The sequence below is a fragment of the Balaenoptera musculus genome, chromosome 8 (assembly GCF_009873245.2).
Source record: "Balaenoptera musculus isolate JJ_BM4_2016_0621 chromosome 8, mBalMus1.pri.v3, whole genome shotgun sequence".
Taxonomy (NCBI): Eukaryota; Metazoa; Chordata; class Mammalia; order Artiodactyla; family Balaenopteridae; genus Balaenoptera; species Balaenoptera musculus.
The window spans coordinates 100,642,100-100,667,847 of NC_045792.1; the positions used below are offsets into that span (position 1 = coordinate 100,642,100).

The following is a 25,748-nucleotide window of genomic DNA, read 5'->3' on the forward strand; positions in this document are numbered from 1 at the left end:
ACATAGAAAACAAACTTATGGTTACCAACGGGAAAAGAGGGGAAGGGATTAATTAGGAGTTTGGGATTAACATACACATACTACTATATATAAAATAGATAACCAACAAGGACCTACTGTATAGCACAGGGAACTATGTTCAATATTTTGTAATAACCTATAAGGGAAAAGAATCTGAAAAAGAATAGATACATATATATGTATAATTGAATCACTGTACTGTACATCTAAAACTAATGCAACATTGTAAATCAGCTATACTTCATTAAAAAAAATTAAAATTAAAAAAAAAGAATGGAGGAGGAATGTCAACTATTCAACATGGAGGCGGAGGTCGATAAGCTGCAACTGATGTTCCAGAAAGCTGACTCTGATCTGGATTACATTCAGCACAGGTTGGAATATGAAATCAAGACTAATTATCCCGATTCAGCAGGCAAGAAAAGTCCAGTTACACTCTTAAAGGAATTGTCAGCAGTAAAGTCTCGATATCAAACTTTGCATGCACGCTTTAAACCAATTGCTGTCGAGCATAAAGAGACTAAGAGCCGCATTTGTGCTACTTTCAATAAGACTATGACCTTGATACAAGAACTACAAAAGCAAACAGACCTGAAGCTCTTACCACTGACTGAAGAAGAGAAAACTGTGGCAGAGCAATTAAGAGCTCACATGTCAGACTTATGATGAAGAAATGGACTTGCAAAAGGGAACTCTAATGGGGAAGAGATCAATTCCAGAGAGATTTAGGAAGATGTCTTGTTCGCATTTGATGACGGTTGGTGGGGGGGATGACAAAGGAGATTTGGCTTGGGTTACTGGACAGTGATGCCTGCCACAAGAGAGAGGAATACGGGAAGAAGGGCAGATATTGTGCTCATAATGTTCAGCCAAAGGGATGGAATGGAAATAGAGAGATTTTAAAAAAATATATGCATATACACTTAGTCTTGTAATTTCAGGCAAGTAAGTCTCAACACCATTTTGTATCTGTTTTTGTATAATCAGGATAACACAGATGTCCTGGCCTATTGTAAAAGAAAATTATGTACTATCAGTCAGTCAAATGTGAATGAACATGCTTACATGCTTTGGAAATTAAAGGATAGAAAAAAAAAAAAGAAAGGAAGAATGGATGTGGCGATCATTTTGCAATGTACACCTGAAACTAATGTTATATGTCAAATATAGTTCAAGATAAAAGAAAGTCGGGCTTCCCTGGTGGCGCAGTGGTTGAGAATCCGCCTGCCAATGCAGGGGACACGGGTTCGAGCCCTGGTCCGGGAAGATCCCACATGCCATGGAGCAACTAAGCCCATGTGCCACAACTACTGAGCCTGCGCTCTAGAGCCCGCGAGCCACAACTACTGAGCCCACGTGCCACAACTACTGAAGCCCGTGCGCCTGGAGCCCGTGCTCCACAACAAGAGAAGCCACCACAATGAGAAGCCCGCGCACCAAAACCAAGAGTAGCCCCCACTCGCCACAAATAGAGAAAGCCCGTGCACAGCAACGAAGACCCAATGCAGCCAAAAATAAATAAATAAATGAATGAATAAATAAATAAAGATTTAAAAGAGTCAACATTCTAAATGAAAAATAAAATGAATGGCTCAGGTTTTAGAAGCAAGCAACGGAACTTGTGGGTTTTGTTTTTAATTGTGATTAAACACACACAGTGTCAAATTTACCATTTGAACCACTTCATGCACAATTCAGTGGCGTTAAGTATATCCACAGTACTGTGCAACCATCACCGCTCTCCAATTCCAGAACTTGGGTTGTGTATGTTTTGCGCACTGAACAAACTGAGTATTCATCAGAGTCTGCGGAAAGCAGAGAGCGTGGAGTTTCTTGGCAGTCAGCGTCACTGCATCTAAAGGCCCGTGTCTGATGGGGGCTCCCGTTTCCTCCTTTCCAGTGGGCTCCCGCGCACGGGGCGTGTGACGGCATGCTTTATTTTCCTCTCGATTTTGCTTCGGCTGAGCCTAGGAACAGTCCTGGGCACGGTGCTGATTAGTAACTTCCGCTTGACCCTAATTAGGATCTAGGCTCTTATAGTCCATCAACCTGACGCAGGCGGCTTCTGGGTGGAGCAAGGGTTAAAATCCTTTTGACATGAACCTGAAGCTTCGCTCCCTCTCGTCCACAGGGGACATCAGTTACAGAAGGGTTGGCTGACGGACAAGAGGGCTGTTGCCTCCAACTGAAACCCTGGAGGAGGCGGACGCGCTGCAGAGGCCTGCGGAGAGGGAGGGGGAGGGCGGGGGGAGGGCGGAGGGAGGGCGGAGCTGAGTGGCCTGGTTTGCAAAGAGACCTTGGTCTTTAACAGCTGACTTAAGAGAACTCTCTACGATTAGAACAAACAAACAAAGGCCACCTATGGTGAACTCGACGTTTTCCCATCCTCAAGATCGGGCTCCCCTGAGTTAACCTGTGTGAATCAGTAACAGCTTCTTCTATAGTTTAAGGATTTATAGAGGATTAGGACAGTGCATCTCTATTTTCTAAATGGTTGCGTTTTTATAACCCTCTGGGGAGAAGCTTAAGGGAGTCCTCTAGATACTCCTGTAGAGGAGAAATCCTATAGGTAAATTAGCAAACTAGCTAAGAGACTGGCCCAGCAGGAAGTTAACTAATTACCATCTTACTAGTGTAAGGAGCTGAAATGGGTTTTTTTTTTAAACTGAACTATAGTTGATTTACAATGTTATGTTAATTTCTGCTGTACAGCAAAGTGATTCAGATATATATATATATACACACATATTCTTTTTTTATATTCTTTTCTATTATGGTTTATCAGAGGATATTGAATATAGTTCTCTGTGCTATACAGTAGGACCTTGTTGTTTATCCATCCTATACATAATAGCTTACATCTTAAATGGTTTTAATTTAAGATGTAAACTTAAGTTTTTTAAACAAGTTTTTAAATTTAAGATGTAAACTCCATTTGAATTCCTGTTTTAGTTTGCTATTGCTGCTATAACAATTTATCACACACTTGGTGCCCTGAACAATACAATTTGTTATCTTACAGTTCTGTAGGTCAGACATGTCATTGGGCTAAATCTGGGCATCACCAGGGTTGTGTTCCTTTCTGGAGGCTCTAGGGGAGAATCTATTTCCTTGCCTTTTCCAGCTTCTAGAGGTGCCCTCGCTCCTTGGCTCCTGGCCCCTCCCTCCATCTCCAATGCCAGCAATGGCTACGCATCTTATCACTCTAATCTCTTCTGCCTTCCACTTCCAAATTTAATTATCCCTGTGATTATATTGGCCCCACTGGATAAAACAAAACAATCTTCCTATTTTAACTTCAGCTAATTATCAACCTCAATTCCATCTGCTACCTTAATTCTCCTTTGCCACCTGAGGTAATGAAACCCAGCAGGACCCTTTAGGGCTCCCACGTGCAAAACGTTTCCATGTCCCCTGTTTCTTGTTTGTAGGCAATAGGCTTCATTCAGCCTCCATGACCTTCTCTGAGTTCCAAAGGGCAGATTCAAACAGTTGCTAATCAGGAAAGTCAGGGAATACAGAAACAAGGTAGGAGCAGTCCAGACATACTTGGGGCAAGGTCCTGGTTCCTCCTCAAGGAATAGACATAACAATATCTTTGAGTTCTTCTGCAGAACTAAGGCCCCCACTAAGGTGGAGGATGGTATTGATAACTTCAGGCTGAGCCCAAGATTCCTGGAGCACCGCCCTGTTACCTCATCACCAACCAATCAGAAGAAAGTCACACACCCTGCAGCCCTCACCCCAAATTTTGCCTATAAGAAAATTTCCCCCCAAACCATTGGGGAGCTCGGGGTTTTTGAGCGTGAGCCACCTGTTCTCCTTGCTTGGCCCTGCAGTAAACCTTTCTCTGCTCCAAACGCCATCATTTCAGTTTTATTTGGCCTAACTGTGTGTTGGGCACACGAACTTTGTTCAGTAACACCCGTAAAATAGATCATCAGAACAGCTGGCTCCCTCAAGTGAAGCCCATGCATCAGTGGCCAACAGTCCTTGCCCATGGACAGAAGTCATAATCTCTTTAGGAACCACTGAAAAAAAACATCACCTTTACTGAAGTATAATTTACATACAATAAAATGCACCCATTTTTAAAATGGACACTTTAATGAGTTCTGACAAACATTTATACTCATGAATCCATCAACATAATCAAGATATAGAACATTTCCACCGTCCCAGAAAGTTTCCTCATGCACCTTTGCAAGCCATCCCACCCCATTCCCACCACTGGGCCAGGAAATCACCGATCAGCTTTTTGTCACTATAAAATAGTTTCTTTTCTAGAATTTCATTTAATTGGAATCATAGGTATTTTTTGTGTCTGGCTTCTTTCACTCAGTTTAATATTTTGAGACTCATCCATGTTGTTACATGTATCAATACTTTGTTCATTTTTCCTGATGAATAGTGTTTCATTCTATGGCTATACCACATTTTTAAAAATCCATTCCTTTGTTGATGGGCATTTGGGTTCTTTCTAGTTTGGGGCCATTATGAATAAAGCTGCTAAGAACATCTGTGAACAAGTCTTTGTGTGGACACATATTTTTATCTCTTTGGGGTAAACACACCTAGGCATGAATTGCTGAGTCATGTAGTAAGTATATGTTGAAATTTATAAGAAACTGCCGAACAGTTTTCTAAAGTGTTTACATCATTTTGCATTCCCACCAGTTCTGTATGAATGTTCCAGTTGTTCTACATCCTTGTCAACACTTGGCGTTATCCGTTCTTTTACTTGCAGCCATCTTAGTGGGTGTAAAGTGGTATCTCATTGTGGTTTTAATATTGTATTTCTTTAAATATAAATTGAACCTCTCCCCCCCCCCCGCAAAAGTATCCCTTAGAAAAGAGAATTGCCTTATATTTGTGTCCTTATAAAGTGTCCCATGTTATGCAAGGGCTATCTCAATTATTTTATATAACAAATCTTTGGGGAAGACACATTGGTTAGCAATGGAAAACAGGAGTGGCTACAAGTCTATTTAAGATGAAACTAGATCCCCAGATCCCCTCCTCTATTCTGAGCAGATGGGCAACTGCACCTTTCTTCACCCCAGCTGAAGCCTGGAAATTTATTCTCTGCAGACAGTAAAAGCAGAGTCTTGAACTGGGCCACACCAGAAGTGGTTAAGGGTCAGGATCCTGTACTCTAAAACCAGTGGACTAAGTAAAGGATTTAGTCCTGACCACTGGGGCCTCCAGATTGCTGGAGCTGGGCATATGCCCTCTAGAAGGAGAGCAGAGGAGGCGCATATCACCCTACACCCTGCCCAGGCTGGACCAGCCCTATCTGTGAGCCCTGAGCATCCAATCAGCTCTTTGATGTTTTACTATTACATAGGAACTGAGAGGCAGAGATTGTCAGACATTTGAGGAGGATGATCTCTTAGATGAAAGACAGAAGCAAGACGAACAAGAATCAGAAAAAAATCAACTTGAAGGAAACAATAAGACAGGAAGTACAGAAGGGAGAGGTGTGAGAAGATACTGCATCTATGGAATAAAGGGATGCTATGAAAAAGGGACAGAGAGCAAAACAAAGCTCCCCAAAATATATTATACTAAATATATTACATTATGTAATGTTAACATGTTATAATAATATATAATGGTAGAATTAGAAACTCAAAGGAGGTGTTGGAAGATGAAATTGAGGGAATCTCCCAGAAAGTAGAGAAAAAGACAAAGAGCTAGAACATTTTTCAGAAATGACATGAAAACTAAGGCACAAGCCAGCAAGCCCAGAATCTGAGAACCAAGAGAATGGAGAGTAGAAATCACTGGAAAATAACTCAAGAAAAAATTTCCAAAACTGATGATGTGAGTTGGTGGAATAAAAGGGCCTTTTTGTCAATGGATAAAAGCAGACCCAGACCACAGACATCACCATGATACCTCAGAGCAATAGGGACAAAGAGAAGCTCCCTTCTAAAAGCTTCCAGGGAAAGGATAACAAATCAAACTGGCAGCAGACCTCTCAGCAGGACACTGGAGGCTAGAAAACAATGGAACAACACCTTAAAAAGATCTGTAGGAGAATGACTTGTGACCAAGAGTTCAATTCCTACACAGATCATCAATCAAGGATGGGGCTGAATGAGAGCCATTAACAGACATGCAAGGGTTTCAAACATTTTAGCTACCATGCACCCATTTCCAGAAAGCTTTTAGAGGATGTGTTCCACCAAAATGAAGGGGTAAACCAAGAAAGAAAAAAAGCCATTTGATCTGGGAATCTAGGTCTCAGCACAAGAGCGAGGAGAAGGGAATCCTCAGGGTGATGATGGTGCAGGGAGATCCCAGGATGACAGCTGGGCTGCAGTGCAGAGAGCACCCTGTCCCCTTAGGGGCCAGTCACCAGGCCCTCAGGAAAACACCCCAAAGAGGATGATGTTGGTAAAATGCATATTGTGTTTAAATCTATAATAAGGAGTTTTACATTTCCAAGGGAGATTTGGGGGAAAATGACACTAAAGTATGCAACTAGGTCGGGGCAACTAGGAAAAAGATTAGAAGGAAATATTTCTAAGTGGTAGGACTAGGTATAATTAAAGTTTTCTTCTTTATATTTGCCTAGATTTTCTCATTTTTATTTGACAGTTGGCATTTATTCATTTGTAATTAGAATTGAAAGCTTAAACAAAGATGCTGTGTCAGCAGCTGTCAAGCTTTGCGAGACCAATGTTCTTTCACATCATTCTGTTTCTCCACTTGGGATTTCTTCCAACTGAAAGCTTAACCATTGTATGAAGGCTCAGCTCCTGGGTCAAATGTCTCCCTCTTCATGGAATTTTCCCTGGAGATGACACCTCGCTGTCTCTGCTCTGTTGAACCTGGTGTTTTGCCTGTGTTATTGCACAAGCCGCCATGTGGGTTTGGAAGGATGTGCTCTCGAGTGCTTACACTGCTGTACCTCCTTGGGAGCAAGGATCACGCCTTATGTACCTCCATATCTCCTTAAGGAGCACCCAGATGCATCCCTCCCTGCAGGCACTCAACAAGTTTATGAACCATATTTTACAGGTGGGGAGCTTGGCTGTGAACACAGCAAGTTAACTCACTCACACCACTTTATTATCTGCTTTCAAGTGCTGTACTCTGCAGCAAGGCAGGTAACTCTTGGCTGGCGCGATCGGTTTTTGGGGTAGGAGGGTTTACATGCCCAGTAGGAAGACAAGCCCCCATGCAGCAGCGGCTCGACACCACCTAAAGGCATCCTTGTGTTGCACAGATAAAGGCTCACGTGCTCAGTAAACTCAGCTCTTTGTCCCCATTGGACAAGTAAAGCAACTTAAAGGCATCCCGTCAATTACTGAATGTAGCACAAAGGATGTGTTCAAGCCCTAAGACCAAAACTAAGGACAAAGCTGTTGGGGTGTCTTTTAGATGAATTGAATGCTTATTTTAAACTGAATTTATTTAGGTGGGGGAGATAAATTATGAGTTTAGGATTAACATATACACACTACTATATATAAACTAGGTAAACAACAAGGACCTACTGTATAGCACAGGGAACTCTACCCAATATCTTGTAATGAACTATAATGGAAAAGACTCTGAAAAAGAATATCTATATCTATATATATCTGAATCACTTTGCTGTACACTTGAAACTAACATAACATTGTAAATTAACTATACTTCAATTTTAAAAAACTTTATTTAAAGCAGAGAGATTCAACAGCAGGCTCTGAAGTCAGCCCACCTGGTTGGGAGCCTTGAAACCCTGACTCTCCCACTGCCTCTGCTTGAGTTTTGCAAAGTACACGTTAATCTTTATGTATTTCAGAGAATTCATCTGTAAAATGGAATGATATCTACCTCATGGGGTTGTGAGGATCACATGAGATAATGCGGGCAATGTGCTTAGAATAATAACTGTCCATTACTATCCATTCAACAGAGGATACTCCAAGTATTAAAAATGATATAAAGTTCTGGTATGGGGAGATGTTCCCTGTATATTACTTTTTTAAAACATTAAAAGCAATATGTTAAGTATGATCCCATTTTTGAAAAGAAAAACATGTGTATTTATAAGTACATTTGACATCAGTAGGGAAATATTTAGAAGTATCTACACCCAAATTTGAATTTAACATGCATCTCATTTTCTTTAGTGCATATGTTAGTGGTACAACACAAAAATAAATATTTAAAAATATCTAGACTTGCACTGTCCAATTCAGCAGCCACCAGCCACATGTGGTCACTTAAATTGAAAAGAACTAAAATTAAATAAAATGTAAAATTTTATTCTTCATCCTAGCCATAGTTCAGCATGCTGCAGCCACACATGGCTAGTGGCTACGTCATTGTACATCACAAATGTGAACATTTCCATCATCACGAACGTTCTAATGGACAGCACTGGTCTAGGGGACCCAATGAAGGGGACTTCTTGGTGATCTTTTCTCTTCCTTTGCTATAAAATGGGAAGAATTCCTCCAAACTTGGCTGGATGATTTTAACAGGACCTCTCAGAAGACCCTCCGATTAGGTAAGGAAAGCCGTTCACACTCCATTTTCACCAGGCATCAACCTATCTACATGTAATTTTCTTTGTAATATTGGGTAACAACCTTGATCATCCTTTTTTTCTTTTAAATTATTTTTAATATATGGCAATTCCTCAAGAGATGACAAAAGCACGTTTATCAAGCAGCCTCATTTCCTGCTCAAGAGGATCCTGGGGGGTGTCAGAAAGTACAGAGTTTCAGCCAAATTAATTTTTCATAACCCTATGCAATGGAAGAACCATTGCCACCTGACTCAGCTTGCAAAGTTCTAAGTACTCAGGTCAAAAGTAAGCTGCATTTCAGGGGCTCCGCAAACCCTTACTATATCAAGTCCAGGGCGTTAAAGACAGCACGTGCTACCGTCATCACAAGACACTTCAGGAGGTAAGAACCCACCAGATGTTTGATTACTAACCAGTGCGGAACAGGTGAAGCCGGCCGTTCTGTTCCCCTGGGAGAACCTGGGATCGGCTGGCTTGTGCTGTCCTCTGGCGCCCCCAAACGGCGCCTCATATAGGAAGCTAAAACCCCAATATTTACTCTATGAACTAAAGACTTTCTGCCTTCGTTTCTCTACAAGGTCACGAGCTTTCTCTTTAAAGTGACAGTTTACAAAACCAGGATAATCGGATCAAGATTTCACACCAAAAAGTCTGTTGTGGTTCTAGAGGATTAGCCCCCCAAAGACGCTATAACTAATTTTTAGATTTTTCAATAATTTTATAATATTGTAATTAATTAATTTATTTTTGGCTGCGTTGGGTCTTTGTTGCTGCACGTGGGCTTTCTCTAGTTGTGGCGAGTGGGGGGCTACTCTTTTTTGGGGCGCGTGGGCTTCTCATTGCGGTGGCTTCTCTTGTTGTGGAGCACGGGCTCTAGGCGCGTGGGCTTCAGTAGTTGCAGCACGCGGGCTCAGTAGTTGTGGCGCATGGGCTTAGTTGCTCCGCGGCATGTGGGATCTTCCTGGACCAGGGAACAAACCCGTGTCCCCTGCATTAGCAGGCGGATTCGTAACCACTGCGCCACCAGGGAAGTCCCTATAATATTTTTAAGCATACAAAAAAGTATAGATAATGATACAACAGACATTCATGTATTTATGATTCAGTTGAACACCTAAAATATTATAGATTTATTTGAAATCCCAATCCTATTTCCCTTTCTTCTTAGAGGTAAAAATAAAACTCAGGATAGTGTTTTTCAGACCCATGTGTGTATTTATACTTGTACAGTCTTTATTAATGAACACATACAGTGTTGACTTGTGTGTTTCAATTTTTTTCAGGAAATTGGCGTCATACGGTATCATTCTGAAGGTCTTGTTTTTATTGATCAACATTGTTGTAAGAGTTATTTATCTTAATACATATGTATGTATGAACATATGTAAATGTGTATATATGTTAATACATAGTTGATTCATTTTTTTTTACTGCTGAACAGTTCCCTATATAACTCTGCCCATTTTATTTATCTATTCTCCTTACAAAAAGTAATGGTAATTAAATAATTCATCTTTTTCTTTTTTTTTGAATTTTTGGATTTTATTTTATTTATTTTTTTATACAGCAGGTTCTTACTAGTTATCCATACACATCAGTGTATACATGTCAATCCCAATCTCCCAATTCATCACCCCACCACCACTTTCCCCCCTTGGTGTCCATACGTTTGTTCTCTACATCTGTGGCTCAATTTCTGCCCTGCAAACCGGTTCATCTGTACCATTTTTTTAGGTTCCACATATATGTGTTAATATATGATATTTGTTTTTCTCTTTCTGACTTACTTCACTCTGTATGACAGTCTCTAGATCCATCCACGTCTCTACAAATGACCCAATTTCGTTTCTTTTTATGGCTGACTAATATTCCATTGTATATATGTACCACATCTTCTTTATCCATTCATCTGTCGATAGGCATTTAGGTTGCTTCCATGACCTAGCTATTGTAAATAGTGCTGCAATGAACATTGGGGTGCATGTGTCTTTTTGAATTGTGGTTTTCTCAGGGTATATGCCCAGTAGTGGGATTGCTGGGTCATATGGTAATTCTATTTTTAGTTTTTTAAGGAACCTCCATACTGTTCTCCATAGTGGCTGTATCAATTTACATACCCACCAACAGTGCAAGAGGGTTCCCTTTTCTCCACACCCTCTCCAGCATTTGTTGTTTGTAGATTTTCTGATGATGCCCATTCTAACTGGTGTGAGGTGATACCTCATTGTAGTTTTGATTTGCATTTCTCTAATAATTAGTGATGTTGAGCAGCTTTTCATGTGCTTCTTGGCCATCTGTATGTCTTCTTTGGAGAAATGTCTATTTAGGTCTTCTGCCCATTTTTTGATTGGGTTGTTTGTTTTTTTAATATTGAGCTGCATGAGCTGTTTATATATTTTGGAGATTAATCCTTTGTCCGTTGATTCATTTGCAAGTATTTTCTCCCATTCTGAGGGTTGTCTTTTTGTCTTCTTTGTAGTGTCCTTTGCTGTGCAAAAGCTTTGAAGTTTCATTAGGTCACATTTGTTTATTTTTGTTTTTATTTCCATTACTCTAGGAGGTGGATCAAAAAAGATCTTGCTGTGATTTATGTCAAAGAGTGTTCTTCCTATGTTTTCCTCAAAGAGTTTTATAGTGTCCAGTCTTACATTTAGGTCTCTAATCCATTTTGAGTTTATTTTTGTGTATGGTGTTTGGGAGCATTCTGATTTCATTCTTTTACATGTAGCTGTCCAGTTTTCCCAGCACCACTTATTGAAGAGACTGTCTTTTCTCCATTGTATATCCTTGCCTCCTTTGTCATAGATTTGTTGACCATAGGTGCATGGGTTTATCTCTGGGCTTTCTATCCTGTTCCACTGATCTATATTTCTGTTTTTGTGCCAGTACCATATTGTCTTGATTACTGTAGCTTTGTAGTATAGTCTGAAGTCAGGGAGTCTGATTCCTCCAGCTCCATTTTTTTCCCTCAAGACTGCTCTGGCTATTCGGGGTCTTTTGTGCCTCCATACAAATTTTAAGATTTTTTTGTTCTAGTTCTGTAAAATATGCCATTGGTAATTTGATAGGGATTGCACTGAATCTGTAGATTGCTTTGGGTAGTATAGGCATTTTCACAATATTGATTCTTCCAATCCAAGAACATGGTATATCTCTCCATCTGTTTGTATCATCTTTAATTTCTTTCACAGTGTCTTATAGTTTTCTGCATACAGGTCTTTTGTCTCCCTAGGTAGGTTTATTCCTAGGTGTTTTATTCTTTTTGTTGCAATGGTAAATGGGAGTGTTTCCTTAATTTCTCTTTCAGATTTTTCATCATTAGTATAGGAATGCAAAAGGTTTCTGTGCATTAATTTTGTATCCTGAAACTTTACCAAATTCATTGATTAGCTCTAGTAGTTTTCTGGTGGCATCTTTAGGATTCTCTATGTGTAGTATCATGTCATCTGCAAACAGTGATAGTTTTACTTCTTATTTTCCAATTTGTATTCCTTTTATTTCTTTTTCTTCTCTGATTGCCATGGCTAGGACTTCCAAAACTATGTTGAATAATAGTGGTGAGAGTGGACATCCTTGTCTTGTTCCTGATCTTAGAGGAAATGCTTTCAGTTTTTCACCATTGAGAATGATGTTTGCTGTGGGTTTGTCATATATGGCCTTTATTATGTTGAGGCAGGTTCCCTCTATGCCCACTTTCTGGAGAGTTTTTTTCATAAATGGGTGTTGAATTTTGTCAAAAGCTTTTTCTGCATCTATTGAGATGATCATATGGTTTTTCTTCTTCAATTTGTTAATATGGTGTATCACATTGATTGATTTGCGTATACTGAAGAATCCTTGCATCCCTGGGATAAACCCCACTTGATCATGGTGTATGATCCTTTTAATGTGTTGTTGGATTCTGCTTGCTAGTATTTTGTTGAGGCTTTTTGCATCTATATTCATCAGTGATATTGGTCTGTAATTTTCTTTTCTTTTAGTATCTTTGTCTGGTTTTGGTATCAGGGTGATGGTGGCCTCATAGAATGAGTTTGGGAGTGTTCTTTCCTCTGCGATTTTTTGGAAGAGTTTGAGAAGGATGGGTGTTAGCTCTTCTCTAAATGTTTGATAGAATTCACCTGTGAAGCCATCTGGTCCTGGACTTTTGTTTGTTGGAAGATTTTTAATCACAGTTTCAATATCATTACTTGTGATTGGTCTGTTCATATTTTCTATTTCTTCCTGGTTCAGTCTTGGAAGGTTATACCTTTGTAAGAATTTGTCCATTTCTTCCAGGTTGTCCATTTTATTGGCATAGAGTTGCTTGTAGTAGTCTCTTAGGATGCTTTGTAATTCTGCAGTGTCTGTTGTAGCTTCTCCTTTTTCATTTCTAATTTTATTGATTTGAGTCCTCTCCCTCTTTTTCTTGATGAGTCTGGCTAATGGTTTATCAATTTTGTTCATCTTCTCAAAGAACCAGCTTTTAGTTTTATTGATCTTTGCTATTGTTTTCTTTGTTTCTATTTCATTTATTTCTGCTCTGATCTTTATGATTTCTTTCCTTCTATTAACTTTGGGTTTTGTTTGTTCTTCTTTCTCTAGTTCCTTTAGGTGTAAGGTTAGATTGTTTATTTGAGATTTTTCTTGTTTCTTGAGGTAGGATTGTATTGCTATAAACTTCCCTCTTAGAACCGCTTTTGCTGCATCCCTAGGTTTTGGATCATCGTGTTTTCATTGTCATTTGTCTCTAGGTATTTTTTGATTTCCTCTTTGATTTCTTCAGTGATCTCTTGGTTATTTAGTGGCGTATTGTGTAGCGTCCATGTGTTTGTGTTTTTTATGTTTTTTTCCCTGTAATCGATTTCTAATCTCATAGCGTTGTGGTCAGAAAAGATGCTTGATATGATTTTAATTTTCTTAAACTTACTGAGGCTTGATTTGCGACCCAAGATGTGATCTGTCCTGGAGAATGTTCTGTGTACGCTTGAGAAGAAAGTGTAATCTGCTGTTTTTGCATGGAATGTCCTATAAATATCACTTAAATCTATCTGGTCTCTTGTGTCATTTAAAGCTTGTGTTTCCTTATTAATTTTCTGTTTGGATGATCTGTCCATTGGTGTAAGTGAGGTGTTAAAGTCCCCCACTATTATTGTGTTACTGTCGATTTCCTCTTTTATAGCTGTTAGTAGTTGCCTTATGTATTGAGGTGCTCCTATGTTGGGTGCATATATATTTATAATTGTTATATCTTCTTCTTGGATTGATCCCTTGATCATTATGTAGTGTCCTTCCTTGTCTCTGGTAACATTCTTTATTTTAAAGTCTATTTTATCTGATATGAGTATTGCTACTCCAGCTTTCTTTTGATTTCCATTTGCATGGAATATCTTTTGCCATCCCCTCACTTTCAGTCTGAATGTGTCCCTAGGTCTGAAGTGGGTCTCTTGTAGACAGCACACATATGGGTCTTGTTTTTGTATCCATTCATTGAGCCTGTGTCTTTTGGTTGGAGCATTTATAGATAATTCACCTTTTTCTTACTAACACGTTTGAATTCTTTTATACTCTGAATACTAATCCTTTGTTTGGTTATCTGATTCTCAAATTACTTCTTTCAGAATGTGGCTTATCTGTTCTCTTTGTTTATGGCATCTTTTCAAACACAAGATTTTTACACATCAAAGGCAAATGTATCCATCTTATCTTTTATGGTGTATGCATTTCTAATCTCATGAGATCCTTCCATATCCCAAGGTCATGTGGTAGTTTTAACCTTTTTAAAAGAACTTTAAAGATTGACTTTTTACATTTAGATGCTTAATCTCCCTTGGTTTTAAGTGTATATTTGGTACCAATTGGATGTCTCTTTGTCTGTGTGAGTTTCTCTCTGGCAGAGTGCACTTTAGAATAGCCTTGGGAGCTTTGTAAAAAACCAGTTTCTGGGCCTCATCCCAGAATTGATGAAATCTTAATCCCTGAGGGTAGAGCTGAGACATTAGCGCTTAAAAAAAACCCCAACTCCCCCAGGTGGTTCTAACATGCAATCAGGGCTGAGAACTTCTGCTCCAAGGTCAGACCAAGAATAGAATTGCTGGGGTGTCTATCATGGGGTGGGTATTACATCGTTAGCTATACTGGATATTGCCAGTGCTCTGTAAAGTGATTATAACTATTTACGGTCCTTCCAGTAGGAGAGGTCCAGTTGCTTCACATCTCTGAAAACACGTGGGCATTATTATCCCAAGTAAATAATAAGGAAGCCACACCCAGAAAGTGTAGGTGATTTGGGGACTTGCCTAAAAATCACACAGCAGGTGCAGCTGTGTCTCCACCACCTTTGACATCCTGTCTCTCTGTTTACACATATTGCTTCTGTCCAATGTGCTTCATTCACTAGCATCCCTGGACAAGGACGCTGGCAATATTTTTGATTCTGTATATACCCCCATTTGGCTCCTATTTGGACTCCAAATTCAACCTCAGCGTGGAGAGGTTCACCCTACAACTGACTTCTCCTAAAATTCTGGAGTCAGCCACTCCCATAAGCCCAGGCTTTCAAAACACACAGAAACATCAAATTAAGAGGGCGGGGTTGGGGGGGAGAGGGGCTGGATATTAACCAATGTGTTACTCTTCAAATGCCAGTTAACAATTTGTCAAGTTTACAAAAATGTATGTATTCCTAACTCTGTGCCAAGGAGCAGGCGAGATGTCCTAAGAGTTTCAGAAGCACAAGGCAGGGTTTCTGCTCCTGGGAGATACGGAGGCTCTAATGCAAATGAGACAAGGCTTATGCAACTCAGTTTTAAATTATCAGTAGAGAGTTTTAGGTGATATGATTTTAAAGATGTGATTCCTGTGAGCTAGATGTTTGGACTAACCTTGGAATTTCCTTCCTACTCTGCATCTCTAGGGATTTATGAGATAAGGAAGGCTTTAAGGCTGAAGACTAAATAGAACCTTCTCCTTGGTCATGGTAGGCAGCCTCTAAGATAGACCCCAGAGATCCTTGCCCCCTGTTATTCATGCCCTTCTATAGTCCACTCCATGCTGAGCAGGGCTGACCTGTGTAGCCGGTTGGATGTGTGGACACGATACCATGTGACTTCTGAGCTAGGTCATAAAAGGCACTGTGGTTTCTGCCTTGCTCTCTCTTGAACTGCTTGCCCTGTGGGAAGCCAGCTGCCAGGAGGTAAACACACTCAGCAGCCCTATGGGGAGATCCTTGAGATGAGCCATGCCTTCCTGCCAATAGTTAGCACTAACTTGTCACCCATGTGAGCGAGTCACTTTGGGAGTAGATCCTCGGCCTTAATCAAACTTCAGATCAACTGCACCATGTCCGAAATCATGACCACAGCCTCATGAGAGACTTGGGGCCAGATCTACCCAGACAAGCTGCTCTTGAAATCCTGACCCACAGAAATGATGTGAGATAATAAACATTTGTTTTGTTTTAAGTCACTAAGCTTTGGGGTAGTTTGTTTTGCAGCGATAGACAACTTATACAATGGTTTTCTTATAGAAGCATCACCAATCTGATAACAAGAAAACAATTCTAATTGCTTAAAAGCCTTTAAATATTGTTATTACTCCCACAAACTCTGAAAGAGGCAGATAGTGAAAAGGGAAGTCTTAGAGAAGGTGAGTTATTTCTTTAATTCACAGGGACTAGATGGCAGAGATAAAAAGGTATCTCAGATTTCAATTATTTGTTGTCCAGTACTTGCACTATCAGGTTATAGCTATTTCAAAAACAGTCTGGCAATTCATTTATGGCCTTACAATGTTAGGTTTATAGGTGCATACATGGTATATGTGTGATTTAGAAAAAACTTTTTTTTAAAGTTTCAGTACTTTTAAAAAAATGCTGAAAGTACACTAGCTAGCATTCTACACACTCCTGTCACTACCAATCTGTTTTCTCACTTTAATAAATGGTCACCATTTATTTCTAGAGAAAGGGTCCACTTGTGGGCAAATTCATGGTTGAAAGTCTTTCTCAGTTCCACACACAGAAAAGGAGGGGGAGGTTTAAAATAATCAAAAAGAAAACAGAGCAGCAACATGAGAAAAACAAAGATAGTTTCCTATTACTGCTGTAACAAATTACTGAGAACTTTGTGACGTAAAACAACACAGATTTATCTTACAGTTCTGGAGGTCAGAAATGCAAATTAGGTCTCACTGAGCTCAAAATCAAGGTGTCGTCAGGCCTGCATTCATTCTGAAGACTCGAGGGGAAAATCTGTTTCCTTGCAGCTTCTAGAGGTTGCCTGCATCCCTTGGCTCATGGCCCCTTCCTTCATCTTCAAAGCCAGCAGTGTAGCATCTTCAAATCTCTTTCTCTGACCTCTGCTGTTTCCATCATCACATCTTCTCTGACTCTCCTGTCTCCCCCTTTTCGTTATAAGGAACCCCTGTGATCACATCAACCCACTGGCAGAATTCAAGACAATCTCCCCATGTCAAGATCCTGAACTCAATCCCATCTGCAAACCCCCCTTTGCCATGTAAGGTAACATACTCACAGGTTCCTGGAATTAGAATGTGGACACCTCTACAGGCCATTATTCTGCGTACAGGGGGCTCAGAACCATGGATGAGAAGCAGGATGAAAACGCACTGCGGTAAGTGGGCTGAAGAGCTCCAGGCCCTGACATTCAGTGGGAGCCCCAAGTTTCATTCCTGGGGGGGTCATGGGAACTAAAAGTCTCAAATTAGATGGGGGATGGAGCTGGATCCCTGCTTAAAGTTGTGGGCTGGGCCAGGCTAGGCTAGGGGCTGAACTAAATTGTTGCTGAAACCTGCCTGTGCTAAGATGTAGAACAAGCTGCAAGTCCAGAGACGTGGGTCGACCAGGATTCATCCTGCAGTCCAGGGAGTGAGCCAGGCTGCCTGCTGGCTCAGTGCCTGGATCTGTGTCATCCTTAATCGCTCAGTGGGGCAGCTCAACCGTCACAATAAGAGCCAGTTCTGGACTAGAGCCTTGAGGATGGGAGGGAGGCAAATGCAAAAGCATAAAACTGGGAGGGGTGAGCACAGAAGGAGAGAGACAAGGAGAAACATACAAACTCTGAGCATGGTCCATAAACCAATATTATAAAACACCGAAAAGATGTAATACTAAGACAGTCAACAAAATCAGTAATTAGAATATGAGTTTATTTCAGATGAAATTAGTCTAATAAAATAATCTGACAAAGACTTTAAACTGAGCATGTTTAGTTTAGTTTTGTTTTTGTTTTTCATTTTTTAAAATTTTGTTTATTATCATTGTTTACCAATGGGGAGATGCAGTTTATTTACACCAGCAGTCATAGGGGCAAGGGGAATACACAGTAGTTAGCAACCTGTATAGGATGGACTACTTATGCAAAAATAAGACTCTCCAAAACAAAGGACAGTGGTGAGCTTCACTGCATTTTAAACTGAGCATGTTTAGTTTGCCCAAAGAGATAAATGAAGTGGTTCTAGGGGATCCCAGGATGCTGAGGTCCTGTTTGAGTCTGGGAGGAAGTTACCAGCACTGCAATCTGGAGTTCGTTAGGGAAAAGGGGTACGTCCTTACCTTGGAGCCCATTTGTGAGGAAGATCTTACTGGGATTTTAAGGTCCAAGCTTGAAAAGGTGGTCCCTTTGCCAAGTGTATAAAGATGTCCTCAGAGGCCACATTACCCACAGACAGACCCAGATGTGTCAGGTCCAAACAGGGAAGCAATTCGGAGTCTGCAACATGAACATCATTTCACCTAGAAAACAGGACAAAATTTTGTCTTTGAACGTCGAGGGATGTTAAGTATCCTACCCTTTGCTATATTCCCACTACACAGTTTACCCACAACTTATTGGTTTTTCTGTAGTAAAGAGTTTCTCAGGTCAAAAATTCTGTTCTATTCTCATTCAGGTCATTCCAAAGACTCAGATGCTCTAGTCCACTGCAGCCCCAAGGAATGTTCCCATGAATTCTCAAGGATGAGTTTATAGTTTGTAGAGAGGCAGAGAAACTACCTCATTTGGAGACATAAAATCTTTTAAACAGGTAGATCCTCTTTTAACTCAGCAAGGATTTTTTTTTAATAAATTTATTTATTTATTCATTTATTTAATTTTTGGCTGTATTGGGTCTTCACTGCTGCACACGGGTTTTCTCTAGTTGCTGAGAGCGGGGACTACTCTTCGTTGCAGTGCGCGGGCTTCTCATTGTGGTGGCTTCTCTTGTTGCAGAGCACAAGCTCTAAGCACGTGGGCTTCGGTAGTTGTGGCTTGTGGGCTCTAGAGCGCAGGCTCAGTAGTTGTGGTGCACGGGCTTAGCTGCTCCACGGCATATGGGATCTTCCCGGACCAGGGCTCGAACCCGTGTCCCCTGCATTGGCAGGCGGATTCTTAACCACTGCACCACCAGGGAAGCCCCCATGGATTTTTTAAAATTTATTTTTACTTATTTATTTTTGGCTGTATTGGGTCTTTGTTGCTGCCCGTGGGCTTTCTCTAGTTGCGGTGAGCGGAGGCTACTCTGCGTTGCAGTGTGCCAGCTTCTCACTGCGGTGGCTTCTCTTGTTGCAGGGGCTCTAGGCACGTGGGCTTCAGTAGTTGTGGCATGCGGGCTCAGTAGTTGTGGCTCACGGGCTCTAGAGCGCAGGCTCAGTAGTTGTGGCTCACAGGCCTAGTTGCTCCGCGGCATGTGGGATCCTCCCAGACCAGGGCTCAAACCCATGTCCACTGCATTGGCAGGCAGATTCTTAACCACTGCGCCACCAGAGAAGCCCCTCAGCAAGGATTTTAATGAGCATCTACTATGTACAAGTGTTTGGCCATATGGCATGAGATTTCAGAGTACAGTACTTTTTCAGGACCTTTGGGGTTAAACTGCAGGTTTGAGGTGACATGTTTTAGTAACTCTAGAATCAGGACCTGAGTTCAAATTCCGGCCACTCCCCAGGCATCTCCTCTGGGTCCAGAGCAAGTTGGCTCATCTCTTTGAGACTCTGCCCACATTTGTAAACTGGGAATAATACTAGTAACTACCATATAGGGTGTTGTAAAGATTAAATGAGTAATGCCTGAACAGTACTCAGCCCATGCCTGACACAGGCAGTACCAGTAGATGTCAGTTAGTAATATAAAACAAATATCCATTATCTGAGAAAGAATTTATGGTGCTGATAAACTGAAAAGGTGCAAATAAAGGTGACAATGTGGCAGAAGAGTGATGTCAGAAATCTGAGGGTAAGGCCGGTCAGACAGCCTTCAAACCAGACGAAGGACATTCAACAGCAGCAGAAAAGGACCTAGGATTATACCTCTGGAATCTTTTTTTTTAATTAATTAATTTATTTATTTATTTATTTTTGGCTGTGTTGGGTCTTCGTTGCTGCACGCGGGCTTTCTCTAATTCCTGCGAGCGGGCGCTACTCTTCGTTGTGGCGCGCGGGCTTCTCACTGCAGTGGCTTCTCTAGTTGCGGAGCACGGGCTCTAGGTGCGCGGGCTCAGTAGTTGTGGTGCACATGTGGTGCATATGTGGGATCTTCCCGGACCAGGGATCGAACCCGTGTCCCCTGCATTGGCAGGTGGATTCTCAACCACTGTGCCACCAGCAAAGTTCCCTTTTGGAATCTTTGAATATGTGAATCTTTTATTCAGAGGGGCCCTCAGTTAATGGCATTGTATGTAACTGCTTTCTGGTCTTCACTGACCATGGGAGGAAGTAGACAAAAAACTAACTAGTTCAATTCACACGGAGATGCGTTGAATGTCAAGTATATGTGCTGAACCAAATTAAAACTACTCTGAGAAAAAAGGGGGAGGTGTTTCAGTCTTTCATTTTATTTTATTTTTTAATTTAATTTTTATTTTATTTTATTTATTTATTTTTAAAGTATTTATTTATTTATTTGGTTGCACTGGGTCTCAGTTGCGGCAGGTGGGCTCCTTTGTTGCGGCATGTAGGCTCCGTAGTTGTGGCATGCAAACTCTTAGTTGCGGCATGCATGTGGGATCTAGTTCCCTGACCAGGGGTCGAACCCAGGCCCTCTGCATTGGGAGCACGGAGTTTTAACCACTGCGCCACCAGGGAAGTCCCTAATTTTTATTTTATATTAGAGTATAGTTGATTTACAATGTTGTGTTAGTTTCAGGTGTACTGCAAAGTGATTCAGTTATACATATACATATATCCATTCTTTTTCAGATTCTTTTCCCATTTAGGTTATTATAGAATATAGAGTAGAGTTCCCTAGGCTATACAGTAGGCCCTTGCTGATTATCTATTTTATATATAGTAGTGTGTATATGTTAATACCAAACTCCTAATTTATCCCTACTCCCACCTTTCCCCTTTGGTAACCATAAGTTTGTTTTCTAAGTCTGTGAGTCTGTTTCTGTTCCGTAAGTTCATTTGTATCATTTTTTTATATTCCACATATAAGTGATATCCTATGATATTTGTCTTTCTCTGACTTACTAGTCTTTCATTTTAAAATAACATTTCATCTATTTATAATTGTATTTAAAGTAGAATATTTGATAATTACTATCATGTATTTTAGCCCTCTCACTCCCACTCTCTATGGAATGCTCCCCCTTTGAACGTTTACTGCTAATCTCTAAAAGATTATCAATGGGAAACATCCTTCTAATTGGTTCTGCCTGAAGGACTTCACCAGGATGTCACCAAAACACAAGGTGTGGGCTTCCCTGGTGGCGCAGTGGTTAAGAATCTGCCTGCCAATGCAGGGGACATGGGTTCGAGCCCTGGTCCGGGAAGATCCCACATGCCACGGAGCAACTAAGCCCATGAGCCACAACTACTGAGCCTGCGTGCCACAACTACTGAAGCCCACGTGCCTAGAGCCCGTGCTCCGCAACAAGAAAAGCCACCGCAATAAGAAGCCCGCACACCGCAACAAAGAGTAGCCCCCGCTCACCGCAACCAGAGAAAGCCTGCGCACAGCAATGAAGACCCAATGCAGCCAAAAATTAAAAAATAAATTAATTAAATTTTAAAAAAACACAAGGTGCAAACAAAAGAATATGGGAAAGTGTTCAACTTCACTGGTAATCAAAGAAATATGTATTAAACGTGAGCTGCTATTTTCATTCAATTAATAAAGATTTTGAACAAAACAATGGTTAACATAGGCAAGGGCCTGGCAGAATGAACACTTTCATAGATTTCTGGTGAGTAACAACAAAAACAAAAGCCATACTGCCCTCAAGCTCAACAAGGAGATATTTAACTAAAATGTGCCACCCACAAGAAGGAATTTCATAGCCAGTAAAAGTGAGACTCATGAAGTGGTGACATGGTAAAACACACACACACACACACACACACACACCAAGTAACAAAAGAATACGAGGTAGTTAGGATGCCATTACAGCTGTGCCTAAAAAATACCCAGAAGGAGTCATAGGAAGAAATACAGCCATGGTGTGATCAGACGGGGAGATTACAGTGATCACTTTCTATTTCTGTTTGCCTCAAAGTTCTTATGATGAGGATATATTATTTTTAAATATTTTCATTTACTTTATAGTTTATCTTAAAATTTATCTTAATTATTAAAAAATCTAGTGGTCAAACATAATCTAGTGGTGAAACCTCACAGCTCTCGGTCCCCAGTTCATATCCAGTTAAAAAAAAAACAAAAACAAGCAAACAAAGCATCACAGCTCTCAAGGTGACAAAAGACCAGGTTGCGGGGACAGTAGAACTATCCATACTATTCTCCTGAAGGATTCTAGAACATTCCTAAGAGCCTCAGCGCCTACCTGGTGAAAAAGTCTTTACTAGTAATCTGTCCTTATCTTTGGGGAAAAATGTACTGACCCATCAGAGCTTCACAGTGTAGCAGAGACTTTATAATCCTCAACAATCTGTCTTCTTATTTCACCTTCTCCCCCTTGCTCAGTTTTTCCGAGGAAATGAGATCTTCAGGTACAACTTCAAGTTCTGGAGAGATGTCATGGCAAGAACCCCTCTCCGTTCCAGTGGTTACGGTTTCCTATTTTCCTGTGGCGAGAAATCCCCTGGGCTCCTACTTTTTCCAGGAGCACACAGTGCCTAGGGAGCGTCCTGAATGCCCCTACTATCTGGGAAGAATCTTAGATTGATTTTTACCTAGCTCTTTGAAAAAGAGAGGCAGAGTGTATGAGAGAGAGCAAAATGGGGCATCATTGATAAAGCAGAACATAGGTACAGTCTTACGACCTAAAGGAATGTTGGGAATTATACCCTGACTTGTATATACCCAGGAAATCCCACAAAAAGATGAAGGTTGGTTTTGTTGTTGTTGTTTTGTTTTGTTTTTTGAAGTATATCTTTTCTCAGACAATATAATTTAAGAGACAGATAAAGTGAAGGGCACCAATTGCTGTGAAGAACATGGTTTGTTAACCATGGAACATTGTTCAAAAAGAAAGGCCAGGACTTTCCTGGTGGTCCAGTGGCTAAGACTCCACGCTCCCAATGCAGGGGGCCCGGGCTCGATCCCTGATCGGGGAACTAGATCCCGCATGCATGCCGCAACTAAAAGATCCCGTGTGCCGCAACTAAGACCCGGTGCAGACAAAATAAATAAATAGCTAAATATTAAAAAAAAAAAAAAAAAAGAAGAGTCAGCATTATCTGAGCGAATATTGCTAATAATTGTATGATGTCTTTTTTTTTTTGGCTGTGCTGTGCTGCAAGAGGGATCCCAGTTCCCTGATCAGGGATTGAACCCGCGCCCCCTGCAGTGGAAGTGCAGAGTCCCAACAACTGGACCACCAGGGAAGTCCCTGTCCTTTAAAACTGTGGACTGGGGTTAGACGTTTGCTAAAGAGCCACTGAGTAAACAAAAGCAGGAATTCTGGTTTCTCGATTTCTCTTCGGGATGATTACCTGTCCCTTAAGCACCTTCTCTGCATTTGCTGACTCTGAGTGTGAGGGGCCCACACAGCAGCTGCCTATACCATCGGAATAGGATTTAACCTACCTCTAACTGGTCCAGCAAGTTTACATTCACAGAAGGAAACATTTTCTCTTTTTCCCACCCCCCCACCCCCATTCAACTTCTAGTGCAGTTTAAGTCTCAAGAATGTTTTATCATATAGAAATCGAAGTTACAAATCTTCTCCCAAGAAGTTCCTTGCAAGTTCAGCTTTAGAAGACCTACTTTCCCACCCTCACTGTTTTCTCTTGCAGCTTGGAAATGTCTTCAGCCTCCAACATCTCTTGAAGGGAGCCATTCAGAGGCAGAAGAGCTCTTTTGTAGAGGAATTTGGGTCACATTGGCTAGTTCCTTAAAGCAGTGGTTTCCAAGGCTGATGTGTAGGCTGGGTTTGGTGGGTGACAAGGATTCTACTGATTTGTGCAAAATGAGAAAAGTAAGAACAATGCAAGAGTTTTTCAAAGAGGAACTTATTTATCTGGCTGTGATGTATTCTGAAATTGTGTACTCTTTTATTTTTTTTTATTTTTTAAAATTTTATTTATTTATTTATTTTTGGTTGTGTTGGGTCTTCGTTTCTGTGTGAGGGCTTTCTCTAGTTGCGGCGAGCGGGGGCCGCTCTTCCTCGCGGTGCGCGGGCCTCTCACTATCGCGGCCTCTCTTGTTGCGGAGCACAGGCTCCAGACGCACAGGCTCAGTAGTTGTGGCTCACGGGCCTAGTTGGTCCGTGGCATGTGGGATCTTCCCAGACCAGGGCTCGAACCCGTGTCCCCTGCATTGGCAGGCAGATTCTCAACCACTGCGCCACCAGGGAAGCCCTCTTTTATTTTTTGAGTTAAAATGTCTTTTATAGTAGTAGGATAATAATAAATTGTAGGTTTTAGATAAAAACATGCATATTTACTCAGTAAAATTAACAAAATGTAGATGCGCAAACATTTTTGTTAATTTTACACCTTTGTGAAATCCAAAAGTCCAGAGAACCATCACTTTAATAGATTTAATCAGAGATTTAATTTGAGATAATGGACTTAATGAGACTTAATTGAATTTCATTCTGATGAGGAAAGTTTTTAATAATCTATCTCTGGACACTCAAGAAGTCAACCAACTTGAAAGCAACCAAGGTGTCCTTCAGTAGGTGAATAGATAAATAAACTGTGGTCCATCAGACAATGGAATATTATTCAGCAGTAAAAAGAAATGAGCTATCAGGGCATGAAAAGACATGGGGGAAACTTAAATGCATATTACTAAGTGTAAGAAGCCAATCTGAAAAGGCTACGTATTCTGGGATTCCAACTATATGACATTCTGGTAAAGGCAAAACTTTGAAGATGGTAAAAAATACCAGTTGCGGGCAGGGAGGAATGAATAGGGAAAGACAGAGGATTCTTAGTACTCTGTTTGATTCTATAATGGCAGATACATATCATTATAATTTTATCTAAATCCATAGAATGTACAACAACAAGAATAAGCCCTAATGTAAGGTACAGACTTTGGGTGATAATGATGTGTCAATGTAGGTTCATCAGTTGTAACAAATGTGCCATCTGGCAGGGCATGTTGATAACTGGGAAGGCTATGCATGTGTGGGGCAGGAGGTATATGGGAAATCTCTGTATCTTCCACTCAATTCTGCTGTGAACCTAAAAATGCACTTAAAAATAAAGTCTTATTTTAAAAAAAAGTCAACCTACCAAGCAAAATTAATGATTAGTTAGAACCATCATGGGGGAGCAAAGATCACTGGCCAGATAATCAAGACCAAAACATCAGTCTCTTAAGCCTAAAGCTTTAGAACTTCAGAGATCACCTCTCATGTAGCTGAGAAAATTGATTTTGGTGGTTTCTAGTCCTGGCCCTACCACTAAATTGCGATATGACCTTTAGCCACTTATCACTCTGGTCAGTTTCCTCGACTGCAGAGAGCCCCTTCTGGGTCTGAAATTCTGTGACTTAACAAGTTTGTGATCTCCAAGTTCAACATGTTAAGAAAAACAGAGGGCTCCTCGTGGGTAAAGGGTCAAGTCTGGGGAAATTCAGACTGATTGCAGAAAGCAGCAAAACACTCAGTGAAACAAAAAACTGAGAAACACTCAGTTTTTCTTATTGCCTTAAATGGCCATGACTTATAAGTTGTTATTCTAGAGTGGTTTGATGTTGACGGGGAAACTAAGAAGAGATTCCTACCCCATCCCCTCTGTTTTTTTTTTTTTTCATTAACTGACTTCTAGTAAATGAGGCATCCTGCTCAAAGGGCAGTGGATCCAACGCAGACA

At 40.8% G+C, this 25,748-nt stretch overlaps 1 protein-coding gene and 1 long non-coding RNA gene across 2 annotated transcripts; both read left to right on the forward strand.

Annotated features, from left to right (window-relative positions):
• The first annotated feature begins 321 nt into the window (after nucleotides 1-321).
• LOC118899795 (spindle and kinetochore-associated protein 2-like) lies at nucleotides 322-748 on the forward strand. The gene has a single exon (XM_036861751.1). It carries the CDS (start codon nucleotides 322-324, stop codon nucleotides 685-687), a length of 366 nt encoding a protein of 121 aa, XP_036717646.1. The 3' UTR covers nucleotides 688-748.
• A 186-nt stretch (nucleotides 749-934) lies between these two features.
• On the forward strand, nucleotides 935-25,524 carry LOC118899797. Its single transcript, XR_005020992.1, has 4 exons — nucleotides 935-1,048; nucleotides 16,152-16,162; nucleotides 17,078-17,080; nucleotides 25,513-25,524. It is a non-coding gene; the product is annotated as an uncharacterized LOC118899797 (long non-coding RNA).
• Nucleotides 25,525-25,748: the final 224 nt, after the last annotated feature.